This window comes from Gasterosteus aculeatus, chromosome 12, assembly GCF_964276395.1.
Source record: "Gasterosteus aculeatus chromosome 12, fGasAcu3.hap1.1, whole genome shotgun sequence".
NCBI lineage: Eukaryota > Metazoa > Chordata > Actinopteri > Perciformes > Gasterosteidae > Gasterosteus > Gasterosteus aculeatus.
The window spans coordinates 19,167,278-19,188,273 of NC_135700.1; the positions used below are offsets into that span (position 1 = coordinate 19,167,278).

General features: G+C 43.5%; 1 protein-coding gene across 1 annotated transcript in view; it reads left to right on the forward strand.

Moving 5' to 3' along the window:
* Positions 1–3,451: 3,451 nt before the first annotated feature.
* The window catches only part of tox3 (TOX high mobility group box family member 3), a 36,468-nt gene continuing 18,923 nt past the window's right edge, over positions 3,452–20,996 (forward strand). Inside the window, exon 1 of the mRNA XM_078085554.1 lies at positions 3,452–4,410. Within this exon, the coding sequence (XP_077941680.1) occupies positions 4,309–4,410 (102 nt within the window). The 5' untranslated portion in view covers positions 3,452–4,308. The remainder of the gene's footprint in view (positions 4,411–20,996) is intronic.

A 20,996-nucleotide genomic window follows, 5' to 3' on the forward strand; every position in this document is an offset into this window, starting at 1 on the left:
AAAATAATTATCTCCAGTGGAACGTCATGGTAAGGCATCAGACTGCAGCAATTTGTAAAGGTGTCGCACATCGACAGAATCACACTTAACATTAAGGGGATTGTACACTAAATAACGATTATTACGTTAATTAATTATTTTGCATTTATTACTCTTTTGTACCTACACATAATTACTCTGCACCATTTTAATTGATTCCGAGCAGGAGCCAGCAGAGGATCATTTTGTTTTCACGTTACGCTTCCAGTTGTTGCCATGCTGATAGGAAATGACATATGTTAGAAAAGCATAATTTATCTGGCTGAGACACTGATACCTAAGCATCAGAAAATAAATGAATTCCGCTCCCTGCCTGCACAGCCAAACAACATTAAAAACAGGAATAAATAACAACAACAACTGCAATACACACCTCACACTTGTATCATACTGGAAACCAAACATCCAATAATCATTCAGAATTGGGAATGTTGAAGAGCTCAGTTATCTGATATGTGATGTGTGGGCGGCTGCGTGGGGTTTCTTACTTGGCTGTATGTGTAAGACTGAATGAGATTTGATTGGGTGGGCGTTTCAGTGTGTGTAGTATGTGAAAGCATTGCTTTGTTATGCATGCCACAGCCACTATCAAACAGGAACATGACAAGAAAATGGTTTGCATATGCATCAAAGTGTCCATAATTACAAAGTAGATTTCTTGGTGACTATAATGGATTGTTGACCATCACTGGAGAGCGTTGCAATGGGGATTATCTCCTGCAGCGCAGCAGACTTTAGCTCTGTATGTCGTTGATTAAGCTTGAGTATTTCAAATGGCAACGCACATCCCACTTGCATAGTTTTCTTGTCTCATTACATGTGGTTAAACGAACCCTCATATAGGATAGACAAGCAGGCATTTTAGCTGAAAAGTAAAGAAATATAGGATTTATTCCATAAAAAATGAAAATACTTTGCAATTATGGCTTTTACATGAAGTAATAGAAACACAGAAACATTAATTAGTGTGCCTGTATGTGTGAAGTATAAGAATAATTCCTAATTATATGGCTGGAAACGTTCAGTGCGGCCAAAAAGTCAGTCTGGCGTATTTTTATTTAATCTCTGGTGACTTTGTACTGTTATAGGAAAAAATAAAAAGGAGTTATCAAAGAGATCCGTTTTTTGTGTTTTCTACCCAAAAAATATAATTAAAATGGTGATAACTGGTTTAAAAAAGTAAATTGAAAAACTGACATAAGTCTAAGATAATTGTATTGTATAATTGTAAATGGCACAAAAGCATACAGATGATGTACTGGAATATCCTCCGTATGGATCCTCTCTCAATGTGTTCAGAAGCCCATTCAACTGCAATAACTTTGAACTGGAAACTCAAAAAGTCTGCAAAAGATTTATCTCTTACTGCACTTTCTAACCTTCACAAAACAGCGTAATTGCATTATCGAGCAGAGGGTACAAAGTACTATCAAAAGCAGTCTGCCAACTGTATCCAATTAAAACCTTGTTATTCTTAACTACAGACCTCGGTATTCAGGGCTGACAATGAATAACAGATGATACCGAAGCTGAATTGCAGGTTACCTTTTGATAAAACAGTGGTTTAGAAGTTCACTTGAACACAATGTATTGTCTTAGGGTGTAAAGACTCATTTTGACATATTTCAAGCAGAGATTCAATGGTTGGTAAAGAAAACCTGACATTTACAGACAAATACGGCACCCCTGCATAGCTTTGCTTATGTATTCTCATGGCCGATAGCATTGATTTTCATGTTTATTCTGACCTCTCTTTCCCTCTCTGGAGAGCTGAATGTGACAGGTGAGTTTTTTGTGTGTTCTTACCGCAAAAGCCCCAGTATAGTGAGGATAAAATTCACAGATTCCTTAGGCAATTTAAAGTGATGAGACAGTTTGTGTGAGGAAATTCATTCTATACATCGTAATAACAATGGGCCTTTTTGTATCATTTTCATTTTGACACATAGCAGGAAAAGCACAGGTGTAATAACTAGTGTTAGTTAAAGCTGTGTGTGCATGTTGCATTGTGTTGGTATTGTAAATGCTGTCTCACTGGCAGCCTACATGTTACACTGCAGGGAGGAATGCTACTATTCACTCCTGTGATTTGCTGCTATGCTAGATAAACATATCCACAGGTAGGGCTATGTTATATCTAGATTTTGCATTGATTGTCATGGATTATATTCTGCAACTATTCAAAAAATCTGATTGGCTTTTCTTGTTGATGGATCCAATGCGATGCTGACTGGGTTACCCTACAAACCTCCTTGAAGCACTGTATATTGGGGTATTGGTGTACAACATGTCTGCTTGAATCATCTGTCCAAATATCCACCGCAATAATAAAGTTACATATTAATTTGCAAAAGTCGAAGGAGAAGTCTGCATACAGATCAGCAGGTTAAAACTATGTTTGGCAAAATCATAGCCTTTTCTTTTTTTCTCTCTGTAATGTTATATTAGTTGTAATTGAGATCAGTTGTGGAAATGTAGTTCATGTCAGAAAGATGATACTCCCCAATTAATCCCATTAGGACTGGCTCTGTTACTGTTGATGGTAGTTCGGTTAGACCAGCGCCATTACAGTACATCACGTCTCTTTCTAAGCACGCAGTCAAAATGAGCACTGGATAATGTGAATTTCGGCAGCAGATCTTGCCAAAATGTGCCGCCCACCTCTGCCTGGGCTCTTTCTGGTATTTTACTTTGCTCATTATTTTTTCCTAACTGAACATGCATTGCAGATATAAGAGTATGGATACTGTATCCTAAATAAAAGTGCCAAATAGATGATTTTTTATAGTGTTGGTCTGAAAGTAGAGATGTATTCAGGCAGAAAAGGTTGTAAATCATAGAGGTGGAGCAAACACAGAAGTAAGTACATGTGAAGAGTTGCAGTGTTTGCAGTGATGATAAGATGCATCTGCAAAAGTAAAAAATGTCCCTATTGTTTATCGGCTCTATGACTCCAATTCACGAAGCCACGGGAACAAGAGGACGACAGAGGAGACGACAGAACAACAGAAAGTAGAAGTCTGTATGCGGACAGGTCCTTGCTAGCTAGTCACGTTAGCATCTAGTCGGCACATTAACGTTTAATTAATGACTGTTTGAGGTTTATGAATCCCAGTGGTAAACTATGAACATAGCCAGAAAGACATTGAAATGCAGACTGCTTATAGGTAGGTGTATTTACAAAAGAAAAAATAATGTTGTTTGACCACATTGTCTCTTACTATAGAATCCTTTAAAACATGGCGCTTGGAGGGGAAAAAAGTATGCTGACAAACGTGGGTTAAAACACTAAACACAGAATCGTGTAATGGGCGTTACGACATGGCAACATGTCACCTTTAAATGCAGCCTTTTGGTGGGCGTGGCCACGTGTGTTTGGGGCGGGGCCCGACGTGTCCACGCGTTTCGCCTCGCTCATCCCCAACGACAGGCAGCGGAGCCGAGGGCTGAACGCGAGCACGCGCGCGCACTGTACCGCGCCACCTCCACTAATTGCTCCATCTGCGCAGCGTCGTCCGGCTTGTGTTACAGACCTCACGAGCGCTGTGTTTAGCAGAGGGGCTCGCTTAGCGCGCGCGCGAGAGAGAGAGAGAGAGAGAGAGAGAGGGAGCTTTCTTCCCAATCAATCTGCTCCACCAACGAGTTTTGCCAAGTTGGGAGAAAATAAACTTCCGAGAGACACAGCGGAGGACCGGGGGACACTTCGTCCGGCACGGCACCGGGTTTTATTTTTATTTGACGCGCGGACTTACTTCGTGGTAATTGTTACCACTTTGTTGCAGTTTTCTTTTCTTTCCTTTTTTTTCTCGTCCTTCATCTGAAGGAGGCGGGTGGTGGGGGGGAATAGGACAAGGGAGGTGGACCCACCACGCTCGGTGTGTGAATGCATGGGCACACCACAGCTTCTACCGCCGCTTGACGGACAGCTTATTCGGCTCGGCCCGACCTTCACGTGCGCTTCCTCAGAGATGGACCCGCCGAACCAGGTGTAGAAGACCGGCTACCGGGGGGAAAACAAAAAAACTTAACACCGAACCTCCCACCTCTCTCCCGGCCACAGTGTCTCTCATTCACCCCGACACCAACAAAGCTTGGGTCACTTTCACCGCCTCTCTCTCTCTCTCTCTCTCTCTCTCTCTCTCTCTCTCTCTTCCTCTGTCTGTCTGTCTCTCTCCCCCCTCTGTCTCCCTCTCTGTGCGCGCGCTGGGATCGTAAACGGCAGAAACGAACTGGTCTCCGGTGCAGAGTAGACTCAAAACGTTGCGCGCCATGGATGTACGATTTTATCCGACCGCCGGTGGGAATTCTATTCCGGGAGAACCGGCGAACCTGGATTTTGCCCACTGTTTGGGCTACTACAACTTCAATAAGGTGAGCCCCCCCCCTCCCTGGAAGCTTTGCGCTGTTGTCTAGTTTGGTGTTGTGAGACCGCGCCGGTGCTTCTCCAGTCCCAATGAGTGACTATCCCCTCCATGATTAACCCGAGTAAAGTAATCATATATTCATGTTCTTAGTTGTCCTCCCCTCTTACTATTAATTAGACACCAATAGTCTTGTCTTTTTGGAGTTGCTTAATTAATACCCCCCCCCCCCCCCCCCCCCCTCTTCTTCTGCCACTAACTTTGTCGTTGTGATTCAGCCATCCTACTTTAGTGCTGCTGAACTACACACTTAAAACTACTTGTTCCTAGTGATGGAGGTTGCATCAGAGCTCCACCTTACACTACACTAGCCATTACTGTGTGTGTGTGCGTGTGTGTGTGTGTGTGGACAATGGACTCTGATCCAGTCACAAGAACCATCTACAGAAAGAATACCGTGTGTTACTTGTTTAGCCGGTGGCATGTCGAGTAACTGCCTTCCAATATTCATAACAACTTCATTCAGTCCACCGCACATCCGGGTACCTGCCGACGGCTCTTCAACTCAACAGCTGCATCACAATCTTCACAGAAATAAGTGTGTGTGTGTGTGTGTGAGAGAGAGATGGACACTGCACACTTGTGATGGGTTCTTTGTGAATGCATTTCATTGTGTTAAGCACTTATCTGTAACGTGGCTTCAGTAAAAAAAAAAAAAAAGCCTCACACTGGTAGAAGCAACCACATGATGTACAACAGCGTTTAATCTACCAGCTCAGCCTGCATTGTTTACTGTTCACCTCCCCCACATCTGTACGTTGTGCCCAACGTTGCCGAGGTATGACAACTTTATTGACTCTCTTAACTGCGCGAGGCAGAGGTCATGTAAAACGCTAATGATACTCTGGCATATTTTCTCAGTGATGTAACACGTTTGAACCGTTACCCATCAGGAGCTTGCCTCACTCTCACCCCCAGCGAGAGGGAACATCTCCTTGACGGACTAATGACACGAGTGCAGTGTTTTTACAAAGTTTAAACAATGGTGGCCCCTGCATACAACCCCCACCCTTTTTCTCTCACACACACACACGCACACACACTACCCCCTCCCAAATGCATTCAGCCCTATACTGCTGTTTGCCCTTGCAATCTGATGCTGCTCTAAACAGTTACCAGGTTTGTCTCACTGTTTCATCAGCTCTTTGTCGTGTGGCCAAGTTGTCATATGTGCCCAATTTCATCATGTCTTCATCAGCCCTGAGAAATTCCAACTGCATCGCTTTGAATCGCTGTGAGAGTCTTGAGTGCAATTTTTTTCCCCCTGCTCATAAAATTCCCCAGGTCGAGTGAGATTTGGCAGTAATTGGCCACGATGCAGAAGAAGGCCGAGAGCGGTGAGAAGGTGCTTGTCCAGTATCTTCGCCAGTGATGTTGGAGGGGGGAGAGAGGGAGAGGGAGGGAGAGTACAAAGCATGCATTTCATGCTAATTACAATGCCTCTCCGTGGTGAACAAACAGCCTCTCTCGCAGGCATCTTTCAAATCGGCCTCCCGATTTATTTGAATCGGCCCGCTGAATGGGAGCACAATGCATGGCGGTTAGTCATCCGAGAGGTGTGGCATGCTGACAAGTCCTACACAACCGAGCTATCACTTCTTTAATGTATTTATAGGCTGTCACGGCACCTTTCTCCTGAAAAAGGTAACTTTCCCGAGATTCCAAGTTTGGATTTGAAAGTATGCGATACTCTCTCAAAGCGCTGGCGCAGGAAAATGTTCAATTTTAATGACAACAGAGACAGAAGGGCCCTGAGGCACTTTGAAACATCAGAGATTCTTTTAAATTTACAGAAAAATCCAAACGAGTGGCACAAACTTAATTAGGTGCTGCAGTCATGACTAATGAAGCTGCCATTTTTCACGTTGGCACCGAGATGAAGGAGAAACAGTGGTGCTGTAAAGAAACGCGCCGCGACTTCACACGGACGAATAATGCGCACAGAAGGAATCCAGGAAAGATCCCTCGCTTTAATCGGCTAGAAATAAACACAGTTCTTTTTATCTAAACTCTCCCCACAGCAAATATATAAAGGGCTTGATTCTGAGTTTTTTCCATTAAATGTGGAGACCGGGCCGTGAAAGCTGGGTCCACTCCTCTTCCACCGCCTTCCCTTCAGGGAGAACACTTATCAGCTATGCTCAAGGGCACACCTGCCAAGGAACATAGTTTTACTGATTGGTTGCTACTTCAAGTGTTTTGTTTTCAATGTATCTGTGATAATGGCTCTTAGTTTCACCGGCTCTGTGGGTTTATGTCAAGAACACCTGGTCGTAGTCATTCAGATGTACGAGAGCTGCTTTTAAAAAGAAACTTTAAATGAATACATTGGCATCTAATCCTCATTTATCCAATTTCCCATCTTGGTAACGCCAGTGACGCAGAACAATTTAAGTTGCTTTATTTTTTTTCTGGACTAGCGAACCAAAGACAAGGAGCTGATTTGACTGGTTTTGATATTTTGCAAAAGTCATATGTTATTAACTTTAATGGTTTCATGAAATTGACTCAATCTTATTTCCATATTTATGGCCATCTGGTCTACTTTTTTTCTTTTGAGGTTTAATAATGTTCTCCGATACAGTAACCGTTTAGTGTGGGCTTTCATTGCCTCCAGGCGCAGAGACTGAAATTAACACCAGATGTTCAAACTCTTCACCTGACCGGTGCTCTCACTGAGATTTTCTTGCAAAACTAATACCAGCCCTGCTGAGACATTCAGATTCTTTGGGAATTGACCCCACATCAGAGTATTTCAGTGGGCCAAAGATGTAGACAAATGGCTTCATTGTTCAAGGTTCAAGCTCCACTGAAAGTTATCTTCAGTTCTTGTCAACGGTAGCTTCCTATTTTCCTGACATCAAACCACATTGGCGTGAGCCCCGCCGCTCTGCAGTTACTGTCGCTTGAATCGGTAGTGGCAGCGTCCTCCGTTCCCACTGCACCTGAAACTGTACATACAAAATACGCGTGCAAAGGTACGGTCACACACATTGGATGTGTAGATAATATTGAGTTTCTGAGATGGTTTCGATGCCACTTTTCAGCTGTGCTTTCTGCTCACTGTCCAGACACGCACAACGGCTAATTATCTTTCATGTGCAAACGGCCCCCGTGGCACCATAAACAATTCCAATGATGCATCAGAGTTAGTAAATCCATTATGGTGACAGTGCTACAATAAAAAGGGAGGGGGGGCCGTTTCATCAACAACTGCTCACCGAGTGCCACGCGGTTGTAATTATTACTGACTGACTTCTTTTATTAAATCAACATTCAATGGTTTGGTTGTTTATGCTGTAAACAGAAGCACAGTTGTTTGTAGCTCTGTTGTGTTACTCAGTAAGCAGCTGCTCGTCGAGCCGATGTCGACACGGAAACTCTCGTCGTTGCACACAGTCCACTTTTTCCTGTTTTAAAAAAAAAAACGCAGCGTGGAAAAAGTTGAGAAAGCATTAACCGTTGTCTTTGTATTTTCTCATCGTCTGACCTGCGATGTGAAGCAATAACTTGGACGTTATCAGAGGGGTTTATTATGTCTGTAGAATGTGGGGAAGTAGGTGAAACAGAAGCCCGCTCGTGTCGGCCCCACTGACCCGTGTTTATCCAGAGACTGAAAAACAACAAATATTTAAAGAGCTGAGTGAAGGCTTTAGTCAGCACCCGCCCCCCCCAGCAGTAACATCTTATTGTGCCCTCAGTGAGCAAGGCCTCTTTTGTCTTTGCTGTCCCCTCTGATGCATCGGGAGGGAAGGGGTTAATGCTCTGCTCAACCGGGTAGGGGGGGCGGGGTACTTGTGCATCTCTCCAGTGTACACAGCTGGTGCCATTTCATCACACACATTCTAAACATATCCAAACACAGCTTTAAGTGTGTGTGTATTGGGGGCTGGTGTGTAACCTCAGAGGCTTTCTGCTTTGTCAAACTCTGCCGTTGATGGATATGACTTCAAGGTGCACGTTGAATGTTTAAATGTCCAAGCAGTGAATAGCTGATGTGTTTTCGCTTAATTGTAGCCTGTCAGAAGATGCACTTCAACAGATTTATTAAACGCCCAATTTTCCCACTGAGATTAGAAGGTGTTATTTTTAGTCCGCCCGCTGGAGAAGACACACTGTACTCTGAGTCGCTGCCTCCGAGAGGGACTGCTCTGCTTGACTAACTGCACTGCACACACGTCTTCACGGGGCAGATGTTCACATTCCGTTAATGCACAGCGCCCCTCCTGCAGGACGTCCTAACACGGAATGAGAGCATACAGTGATGCGCTCGCTCGTGAATGGAAACCTTGTAATGTATGTGAAAAACCACCCTGTAAAGGGTTTGCATGGTTTCTGTGGAACATCTCCGCTGTCTCACTCTGCATTTTTGTTGAAATGTTGACATACAGCAGAAGGGCAACGAGATTAATCTGATGTGAAACCACAGTCTGAACCTGTGGGAAACATCAGACCGGCTTGTCTGCGTTGTTTATGAGGTGGATATGAGAAATGCTTTGAAATCTAAAGCAGACAAAGACCATTACCCAGATCAGCACTTGTAAAGACCTTGTGTAATCCTGCCATCGCTGCTCATAAATCCACTTCATTGCATTGCACAGTGCGGCTCATTTAGGTGGACCCCACCCTCTCAAATAGCTTCTCAACTAGTGGATTGTGGACCATCAAATGTCCTCCTGATGTGACCTGTTGACGGAGAACATCTCTCTGTACGGAGTTGGCCTGAGACAAACCGGAGGTCCGCTGTAACACCATTTACGGAGACTTGCTTACACCTCCAATGTCTTCACCCAGAAGGCCGTCTTCTATTTGTAGCTGCATGGCTGCTTACACAGACGTCCGTGTCAGTGATTCAAAGTGGATGAACCCACAAGAGAAGCGCAGTTATTGGATTTTTATCATGTGCACAACATCACTACATCATCCATCAAACCATGTTAGTGCCCGAGGATAAAACGTCTGTTTTGACATTCAAAGTCATGAAAGGAGAGATGTTATTTTTCTGTTGTAGTACTCAAAGTGTTGTCTGGTGATGTGAATGTACTTTAATGAAACATGAGCTCCATTTCTCATTGCTTTAGGAATACTTTCATGTCATCACATTCTCAGTAAAGAATTTAGATTAAGTGCAGGACAATCTGCTTCTAAAAGGAAAAAATGCCCCTTATTACTTCTCTCTAAAATATAATTTAATCCATCAGGACGCTGCAATGAACCATGACGGTCACAATTCCAATGTTCAGTGTATTTTGAATACCAGTCCACACACAGTGAGTACCACAACACAAATCTATTTAAAGTCAGTTTGTTTTTTTAGGATACACAAAGCTAAACGCACACTGAAACACCCATAAGTCAAAGTTCCACACAAAGACGGTGTGTTTTAGGACTGGTTGATGATCATGTGATAAGACGGCGATGCCTCTCAACTCGAGTACCAGAGGCACTTCAGTTACTCGAGTGTCACATTCTTTATGTCTCTGACATGAAAAATAGTAAATCCAGTGATCGGATCAGTTTATCTTGAGGAAGAGGTCAAAGGTAAAACGCCCTCCTGTAGAAGTCGTATGTGTGCGCTTTAATCTGGTTTTGGCTCATTACATCTTTTACAGCCTCAACCGCGCAGACTGATTAAAAAAGGAAAGAAAAAACTCCCAGCACTCCTGAAAACAGCCTTTATCGTGAATTAAGCAGTTTTCCAAAGGACCAGTCAATCACTTTCTGGTTCGCTGAGTCAATAAGTCTTGGGTCCCTTTAGTGGTTCGCCTCGCTGCTCAGACACATTCATTTTTTTTTTTTAAAGCTTTCCAGAGAGGCAGCCATTCCATGTTTCATAGATGTGATGTGCAGTTCTCCTAATGGGCTCACACACTGTATTATAAACCTTCAGCTGTTTTCTTTTCTGCTCGTCTTGCTTAACTTAGGCTCTCGTTCTCTGAAGGAGCAGAGGCCACCGACCACTGTCCTCCTCCTGGGTAATACTTTGGACCAGTTGAATTGATTAGTGCTATTTCTATATTCAACTTTCCTCTAGCCATATTTACTTTTGACTCGGGTGGCAATTGTGCAGAATGTCTTATTTTCAAGAAAAGCAATTCTCAGTGTAGAAATGAATCCTGTTAACTAAACAAGAAACCCCCTTTCACCTGCTTCCCTCCTACGTGACACATTCCCATAATGCAGCGTGTTACTGGGTTGCACTAAACGCACAGACAATAGTAGCAGGTGTGCAAATATCCCTCAGACCCGATGAACAAAGGGCTTAAATAACCGGGGTAAAAACTTTTTATTTGAGTGGTCAAATAGATGCAACGTTGGAGCTGACGCAGTTCCTGAATGGCCGACTTTAATTACAAGCCGTTTGTCACACGACGACATGTAAAGGTCACTTTAAAACATAACTCTTACAAATACGTGCAGTTTTTAGTTCCCGTTTGGCTCAATTCTCTCCATGCTGGTACACAGCCATCCTTCTAAAACGGGTATTGTTAATGTCGATCTCAGCAGTTACTCTACTATAGCAATAGTAATGCAGACTATAAAACCCCCGCCCCACCCCCCTAAATGAGCTTTAATAGGCTTTTACCTTTGGAAAACTACCATCTCTCTCTGCTACAGTTTGCTTGGAAATGTTATGTCCGTGCATTAGACTGAGACTCTCTGGCAATGGTACTTTTGTGTTTTTCCATAACTCACGTTCATGATGATCTCAAGATCTGGACACAGAGCGCTGGAGGACAGTCTCGCTGTACCGTGGAGCCCCGGAGGGGAATGAAGCAGCTGTTCCTGGAGGAAAACGTTTGCCTTTTATGTCTTCCCTATACTTTGTCAAAAATATCTTTGTAACTAGACGACGGCATGTTCATGCAGAAAGGCCCGTCTGCAAGCAATTTACAACAACTAGTCTGTTTGTCTTTGCATTTCTGCCCTCTAATCTAGTGTCATTGTTTTCGCTCATTTATAAAAACCATCTCTACCATGTTTTGCTATAATGAACTTGTATCTTTGTACAAGCTGCTCGAGGCAGTACACACAGACCTTTTCCAATATTGATCCACGATCATAATCTCTTCCCTCCGTGTTGCCTAAATATTACCACACAAATGTTAATCATGCTGCAGTTGCCAGAACATGATATTGTGACATTTCAAAGGAGTTCTGTTGAAAAAGCCTGACTCATGACATCAGTCTCACTTCGTCCTATTGGCTGTATTTGCCCAATAATCATCTTCAGTTGAATGAGCAAAGCTCTCACCGTGTCTCACCCTGCTTTGAGGATTCCTTATGTCCGGTTTCCAGTTTTAAAATCATCCAGATGGGTTTAATATAGTCGTATGATCAAAAGGAACAATGGACATGGACTCCATGTAAAAGCTCCCGCTATATAAGAACGGTTCCGGTCCCTGAACCCTCGACAGGGATGGTGATCAGAGCCCGTGAACTTCCTGAGCCAACTTTCAGATGTCTTGGGGAGTTGAAGTGGAGGCTCATTCGCAGCGTGTCCATGTTTATTGTGGTGATTGTGTTTCTGCTGGCTCGTGGACTCTCGCGTGTGGTCAGAGTGCGGGATGGCAGCACTATAGAAACAAGATCGCGGTCTGTGAGGCCTCGGCCTTGGCAGGGTTTCCCCTCTCTGGACTGCCACTGATATTTCTCTCAAATGGCATTCCTTGCAAAGAAACCGAAACTCGCGGAGTAACTTTTCAAATACCTGCACTGCCTAGCGGAAAGACATTCCTCCCTATTTTTAAAGACAAAAACATTTGTGCGTCTCTCCCGCTGATCAACAAGAAAAGAAGCCGTCTGATTACGCCGCTTCAAAGGCATTGCGGGCCGCTGATTAAAGTGCGAGGTCGGAGTTAGCCAAGGTTAACCGTCCGTAATGAAACACTTTGGAAATAATGATACGCCGCATGGTTTTATGAGGGCTTGTGGCCGCTCAGCTCAGCAGTGGTGAGCTTCAGCAGTTCCACGAGCTAATCGCAGCGATCCTGCAGCACCCCCCGCAGATCCGAGACTCCATTACCTTCTGATACAAATCTCGGAGAGGGCAGACCTTGTATTAGGTCCGTCTCTCTGGCCATTGTTGTGCTGCCGAGGCGGCCGACCGTCTTCACTTCCTTCTTCAGCCACCGCTGTGACTGGCCGGGCAAGTTTTGCATTGAAGACAATCCGTTAACTCTCATCCAAAGATGAGAATGAAGAATTACAGTGGCGGAGACTGTTTAATGAAAAAGATCATTGTCTGAACATTATTACATCGCTCATGAGTATTTGTCATAAGATATTGCAGTGCATGTGGTATTTTATTGCAAACAGCTACATACTGCACACCTGGGTAGTCTGAATTATGCTCCTGCCAATACTTGAAGTTTCATATTGGAAACTGGCTGCTCTCCACGCTCTACAATGACTGAATAAGCAATGCATTAGGAGAAAAGGAAAAACAGTCGTATTAGGTTTGGCTAATAAGTAATATACTCTCGGAATATTATATCTGTGAACACTGCCTGTAATGTGTTTGGCTTCCCATTACTGTTCACAAAATGTGTGTGTACGTTTATATTTATCACTGTACAGTAACGCTTTTGTTTTTAGTGTTTTCATTTTGGGGCCTTGTCATATTGATTGTATGAAGAGTATTCAGAGCCTCATAACATACCTGGATGATATACTGATAATATACTGTATGTACACCTCTGATTCAGCCCTTATTTTAAACTGCCACAGTGTTTATTGATTGTCGATCGAGAGGTATAATATGAATACATAATACATGGCATCCGATAATGTTGAGCAAATGAGTGCAGTACTTTAGATAATTTGCTGTCTTGTGCTATTTGCTGCTTTTATGGCAGATGAATACACATGAAGATATGCTTTATCCAGCTGGCATGCTGAACACACTGAGACAAATCCCATCAGCTTTTGTAAATTTAGCAGATAATTGTTGCTGAAATTAGCTAAATGTGTTCCAGTAAGATTCCTAGTGACGGCAGTTGGTTTGTGTTTTGAGGGTTAGGAGATGCGGGTCATGTTCTGCTTCACTATTAGCGGGTATTGATTTTGTTGGAAGAAGACATTCTTCATAGAAACTAATGAACAAATAAGAATAATTGCCCTGTTCTTTCATTCATCACAACAGTCTCTTAAAACAGGCAAGCTTCAAGCAGCAACAACAAAGTAGTGCATAAATCAAAGTAGTTTCCTTTGCCAAGCCAGAACCCCTTGGGAGGTACCTTGGTGCTTAATTAAAATCTAGAAGGATCATGTTTTAAGTGTAGGTGAGCGAGCACTGAATAACAATGACAAATCGGGCCCCAGAGCATTAGGAGGGCATTTTGGAAAATAATAACAATATGGCTTTTTTTCTTCCTGAACAATACGAACGGGATTTGACGTGAAAGGAAGCGGTTTGCGGCACGTTGTGGCACACAGATTGCAGTAAATAGAGCCTCGGCTAGCTGCACAACCTGCCAAAACCAGCATTGACATATTAATCTCATAATTACCCAAACAGGATTATAATGCAACAGCTCATTATTTGATGCCTTTCATCCTGTTTTTTTTTTTTAATCCTTGTATGTCCGTGCCAGCTACGGAATATAAGCATACTTTTGTCAAACCGTCACAGCTTTGACAAACCTGTCAACATCTATTGGGTGTGACTTGTGAAAAGAAGGCAGTGATTATTATGGTGCAGGATATATTTTCACTAAATCCATTGTCACCTATTTAAAGCGAGTGATCACTGTTGTGACTGACAATTACAAAATGATTTACATGTTGCAAACGTTAGCCTCAAAGCAGCATTTATTTGATAATGCCATATAATATTAACATGTCATTTTTTTTCTTGTTTAACATATATTTTATTAAAATATGGCTAGTACAAAATTAATGTTTTTTTACAATAATGGGTACCCTTTGTGTGGCAAAATAACTTCTTCATAACTATCTTGTAAGTCTTTTCAATGCAATATCAGACATGGCACGCAGACACTTGCATTAACGTTCTCTACGTTGTGTATCATGGGATGTCAGAGGTCTTGGTAGCCGTCCTTGGGGCCATTGTTGACCCTGATCTTTGAGTTTCTCGATGTGACATCTCGGCAGTGGCCAGCGAACACCGACGGGTCTTTGGTCCAATGCCAGGCACACTTTGGTAAATCACGGGAAAGCAAACAATGTGGAATCACATTTTCAAGGGACATCAATCAAAAGAAAAACTAAGTGCCATACATGCTGCTGTTTCTACGAGCGACGAAATTCTGACGAGCAGTGGCTCTTAGAAGCTGCTGAAAAAAAGAAAGAAAAGTACATTAAAAAAGAGGAATGTGTGTTAGTTATCAGCCGGGAAAAAAAAAAAAAAACCTTCTCAAGTCAAATCCTCTCAATTACAGAACTCTAGAGAGAGATCCCCGAGCATCCCTCCCATTGGCTAATCAGTCACAGTATACTGCAGCGGTGAATATTTCAGACTCTACAGATTTGAATAAAGACATCATGATTATTTCGCTGTCACACAGTTCCCTCGAATAATTTCCGAGGCCTTCAGATGGAGCCAGCATGAACCGCATAACTCTTGATTTAAGAAGGGGGGGGTCGAGGGAGAAAAGCAAACACAAGGGCTGTCAGTCAATGGGGCAAGCTAATTGGGTCGATCTCTTTAGCAAAGATGAATGAAGAGATTAACTCTCCATATGTGTCCAGTGTATCTCCCCCCTCCGGCTCCAGGTGAATTAGCCGATGACAAGTTGACGGTGGGAATTCTGCTTCTCACTCCGATTTACACCGGCAGCCAGTACTCTCAGCGTGCATATAAACAGGAGCGCGGGGGCTTTCGGCCACAATCTCACATTCTAATGCTCTCTTCGTGTTTTAAATACTGGTTGAGCAATGAACGGGCCTAATGAAGGCAAATGATGAAACGTGTGCACGCAAAGGTGTGCGTGTGCCTTGCTCTCATTTCTTTTGGTGGAGAAACTCACAGCTTGTCCTAAATTAGAGGTCAAGGCTCAAATAAGGGAAATGACAGCAGGCCCTTTCATTTTTTTTTTTAAGTGACCTGTAGCGGAGAAATTCTTTTCAAATGAGATTCAGAGTCCACTTTATTTTCTTGTAAGTTATGTGTCGTAATGTTGAAGCGCATTACGTCACGTCTACGGCCCATTGCGACTAACCGCCCTGTGGACATTACTTGTGACTTAGTTACCCTTTGAAAAAAATTTATATATATATATATATATTATAAATATATATATATTTTTTAAACTGGGGTAAATAAATGTGCCCTGACTAGTTTTCTTCTCTACGCGTGAACACTTTGCCAAGTTACCGTGTTCTCTTAAACATGTACTGCCTCGACACACAGCAGACCTCCTGCTTAACGCCTGCCTTTGATTTACAACCTTTCGCATGAAGGAAAAGAATATATTTTTTACCCATTTTCCCTAAAATCTCTTTGTTCTGAATCATTTAATGTCAGCGCAATGATATGGTGTTCAAGTTGAAGCTCAGCGTTTGTAATTACTCAAAGCGGGTATCTTAATCTTGCACCGCTTTTGAAGTGGGAAATGTTGAAGTGACATTTTGAGTTTAAATACTGTTAAAAACATTAGTGAAGCACTTAGCCCGATGCTGGCTGTCACAAGAAAAACAATGTCTGCGACTCACCAGCCGTCGGGTTTGCTAATGATGTCCTGGTGGGCTGTCAATCTAACAGATGATCGGACAATAGTGTGCCAAAAAGAAAATGCTTCAAAATAGCTAATTGCTTCTAAGAGCCCGCTCAACCATTTGGTGACTACTATGTGTTCACAGATGTCTTTTCCAGCTGCTGTTTCATTATGGATCTCAAAGACATTACAGGCGTAATGCGCTGGCTTTCTTTACGAGCCTTTGTGTGTCGCACATCGGGTCCTGATGATTATGGATGCATTATTGAGACCACAGAGGGCGGGGGGGGGGGGGGGGGGGGGGGTCGCGTGTAGAGACTATGCGCGCGCGTCTTCGTTACGCCACCTAATATGCCTCAGTCATTAATCGTTATTCCATGCCAACTTGTTGATTGTCAGTTTCCGAGACATTTCTGGAGAGGAGCCCGGGAGTATTTGCAGCCGGACCTCTTGTCAGTAGCGCCAAGCAACACAGCCACAAATTGGAATGTGGTGCAGCTCTGGGAAAGCAGCCAAGATTTAAATTAGACAATAACCTCTGCTCTCTCTGTATTGCCTCTCTTTTCCAGCTGCAGGCATAGCCATTTGTTTAATACAGTCAGCCCTGTAGTATATAATAGACTGATATATGAGTCACTGCTCAGCAGTTTGTGTTTTTCAGATTTATAAAGATTGAACAAATGTTTGGTTCGTGCTTATGGGGAGAATATCCAAAGAGACGCAGGTTGCACACCGACTTGGAAGGTGCTGTGATTGTACACACAGGAGGGTTTTTAAAAATCTATGAGTGGATTAAAGATATCTGATCAGCAAGTAACTGGAAGGAACAAAGACGCCTCCAGCTGGCTGCACAAACCACCAGTGATGAGAATTCAACCACACCCTTTTTTACAGTTTCTAGTGTCAATGAATGAAATACCTTTCATACATTTTAGCCCAAATATTTCCCTATTCTGTCACTACTTGATATGAAATTGAGGATCATGTTGAGCCCGTCGCTAAAAGCTCTTAATTTGTGCGCATTGTCATAGCCAGTTCTAATGAGTCCATTGGCCAGTAGACAAATACACATGTGCTGCTGGAGCAATAAGAGAGGACTCTGCTCCCAGCTGGTTTTCATTCAGCTTTATGTGGCTCCAAGTATCAGAGCTCAAAGCCATCTGACAGACCAGGAGATGCACAACCATCACCATTATCTCCACCTACACCCAATCCCAGTGGCTGAAAGAGGTTTTCCTTCTGCATGACAGGTAACCGTGTCATTTTTTTTAGTTCTTTGCCTCCGTAACCCCACAGCAGCACCTTGCTTTGCAGCAAAGAATGACAAGTACAGCAGAGTGAGCTTGTTTGGAATCTTCACCCCGGAGAGCATCTTGAGTTGGAGTCGCTTCAAAGCCGCTGAGCGTAAACAGCCTTGAGATGAGGCTTAGCTGTAAAAGCAATACAACATGGCCGAGCCAAGTCTTTCTCATGTTGCTTCCTCAAGAGCTGTGTGTCCGTGCAACAGCAGCCATTGTGGGAAAGCTCCACCGTGTTTCTGAGGCCCTCTCCATTGCCTAAGCTCCTTTGTGGCTCTGGGCCAATGGCTTTGCACCCCGCCAGATCAAAGATGGAACCCCATTTAGCTCGTGCTTTCTTTTAGGATTTGCTCTTGAGACTACAGAGCAGACTCAACAGTAAGGGGGGAAAAAAAGGGGGGATGTTGACCTTCATAGAATTAAGACTTCTGGGCTCATGCTTTGGATCCATTATGACAAATGATAAGACCATCTTTGTTTTGGCAGCACTTGCTAGTTCAAGGCCTTAAGAGAAAACATAGCCATGGTGAACCTTTTGTGTGCTTTACCGCAATTGTGTAACAATGTGTTGGATGTGGCTATGATACAAAGTAATGGTCCTCCTCTTAAAATCAACATTCGTACATGAGACCAGATGACGGACACGTTAGCAGCGTTTAAACAAAATGGTCAAGCATTAGCTACTGAACCTCAGCGTGTGTATGGTGAGCATGCAGATGTTAGCGAATGGCTCTCAGCACCGTGGTGGCCGAGTACAGCCTGAGCGCTGCTTAGCCCTGGTAGCTGTAACGGTGCTTCTAAATCGGGAGACCCGATATTATATTACAACCACATATAGCTGAAGATCCCAAAATGACTTTGGGCTTGGTGTTTTTTTTCGTTCAATACAATAGCCAGAGTGGTAAAGCATAGGTGTAAATACATTTACAGCATTGGCAGAACATTGTTTTTGGATTATAGTATAAAGGGAGTTGACTTTTCTGTGATTGACAGCTTCTCTGTTAACTGATGTGTTTTCTGATGCAGTAAACTCAAATAATCTCATCCTGGAATGATTGAAAGGAATTCAAAGATCTGCTGTTTCAGCCTCGTCTGTTTGCGTCTCCGTGTTTTCACTCTCGCTGAATATATATTTGGCCCCAAGGAATGAACGCACCAGCTATAGTTTGCCTTTCATCGTCTTTCAACACCACCATAATGACTGTGTAGCTTGAAAAAACATAATACATATTTTCTGAGCTGTGAAATCACTTTCAGATTTTCCCTTATTCTGATAGTTAAGCTTGTCATTGTGGTTGGATATGCAAACTTGAGTTTCATGGCGCGTGACTGTGCCATGTGGAGCCATCTGACGAAAAGCCCAAGCTCTGTTTTTAGGTTCACGATGACAAACTCTGTCTATAATTTCCTTAAACTTGGAGGCCAAAGTGATGGCGTCTTCTAAAGTTAATGGTCGCAATTTCAAACGAAAATGTCCGACAACCTCCGGTCCAACGCTAAAGAAAGATGGCGAACTGTGAAAAACGATTGTGCCATTGTTGTTACATGTAGCAGGAAACATGACCTCCTGCGGACTTTTCCTCCAGGTCCGTCTTCAGAGAAAGAGAATCGTCACGCAGCCCGAAACCAAACAAGTCATCGGCTTGATTCCGAGCAGAGAGCCGGACCGGGCTGCGGAGGGGGGAGTAATGATTTTAACTTTAAACTGAATTGCCAATCGATCGGGCACACAGATCAGAACCCAGGTTGAGAGCCGACCGCGTGCACATGCTGTGTTGCCGAAGTCGCTTTACAAATTGACTGCTGCACACGTAGGAGGAAACGTATCTGTGTGTGTCGGCTTGGCGCTGCGTGCGCGGCGGCCCGCTGGGCGCGAACAGGCCTCGTGATCACCGGAGAGGCAGCCGTGGAGCGTTTATGATGAATTAGGTCGTAGACGAGCGTGCGTTTGTGTTCCAGGAGGGACTCGGGAGTCGGAAGACAACTTTTCCAGAGGCTGCAGCAGGGCCTGACCAGGTTTATAACGGGAACGGAAACCGCGCTGCTCTTTACGGTCTCCGATCCCCGTCGCTGAACGGGAGAGGTCTGGTGGCGGGCCGAGCTTGAAAGGAAATGGTATAAAATAATACGTAGCAAATTGCCTCGGGGTTTGGAGGTTGAGTTTTAACCGTGGTGCGTTTTTATGGAGACTACTGGGGAACATATTAGCACAAGTGTCATGTTCCAGAGAACACATGCGAGGCTGTGATTACTGAGCTCAAGCTGAACTGTAAAATCACTTGTCAGCAGCTGATAGGTTTTTGGAAAAGCCTGGGCTCTTGATTGAATTAGTTGGGGTTTTTTTTGTGGGGAGGAAGAATGTGTCCACAATGTAGTTACCTGCTGGCAGACAGCACTGATATTAAGACTGTTTGATGTGCTTTAAAACCAGGGAACAGCCTCCTGGCCGCGTGGAAATACAGATGTACCTCCATTTCTTTCTCTTTTAGAGTAACCTGCTGTGTCGTGTGCATCTTTTTCCAGTCATTCGTTATTATTTAATGGACGACTGACAAAGCACAAAGTTCAGATGAAGTACAGGCTTATGTTTTATTTTCCATTTAGATGCATGAGATGGAAGTTGTGCCATCGGAGGCCCTTCAGACGTGTATTCTGTGGATCTTGGTTGTCGGGTTCATGTTTACTGATCTGTGTGGTTACTCCATCATATCGGGGGTGAGATGGGGTCATGTTGGTGCAATATTGTGTTCACCCTCAGGTTGAAATAATTTTGTTTGCTATAATGGCTGTAAAACACCTTATTTCCCACAGGACATTCTTTCATACAAATATTCCTGCCCTGGGATTTAAAGTGTTGGGGGAAGAAAAAAAAAATCAGGCATCAAAATTACACTTCGCTACAGTCGAAAGAAAAAGGATACATGTTGATATTTGTTGCTATGAATCTGATTGTGCTTGTCTAACTGGAGCGTTCACATTGATTCAAGGGGAATCCTCAACGTTCTATCTTGACATTGAATAAAAAGAAAGCCAATAATATGCATTTAAAGAAAACCCCAGAAACGCCCATTCACTGGCTGCTTGGCTTTCTGTCTGCCTGCGATGGAGTCTTTTCACGTTCGGATCAGGCCCCCTAAGCTCTTGATTCCCTCCCGTTAAACAGTTGAAGAAATGTGCCAGTGTTGCAGAAGCAGAAATAAAAACACTCGAGCGCCCAGTGTTTGCTCTGCCATGGAGCCGTGTCTGACCCGGTTACAGAGCACCTTTTTAGCTGGGACTTCATTTGCCATGATTGTCTTTAGGTGAGATATGCCAGTTTTCTTGAGCGTAACATCGCTGTTTCCCAAGAGCTGTTGCATAACTCTTCGCTGGAGACACAAGGCACGCTTATTCTGTGTTCAAGAGCGTAAAAAAAAAGAAGTAATTCCACACCTCGGAGTTGCTCAACTTTTCATTTTCCTTGAATCTAAAATTCTTATTTAGCTATTTGGCCCTTCACGTGGCAGCTCTCGTCTAGCTCGTCACATCATTTTAATTACAGAGCCTTCATTGTCTGCACT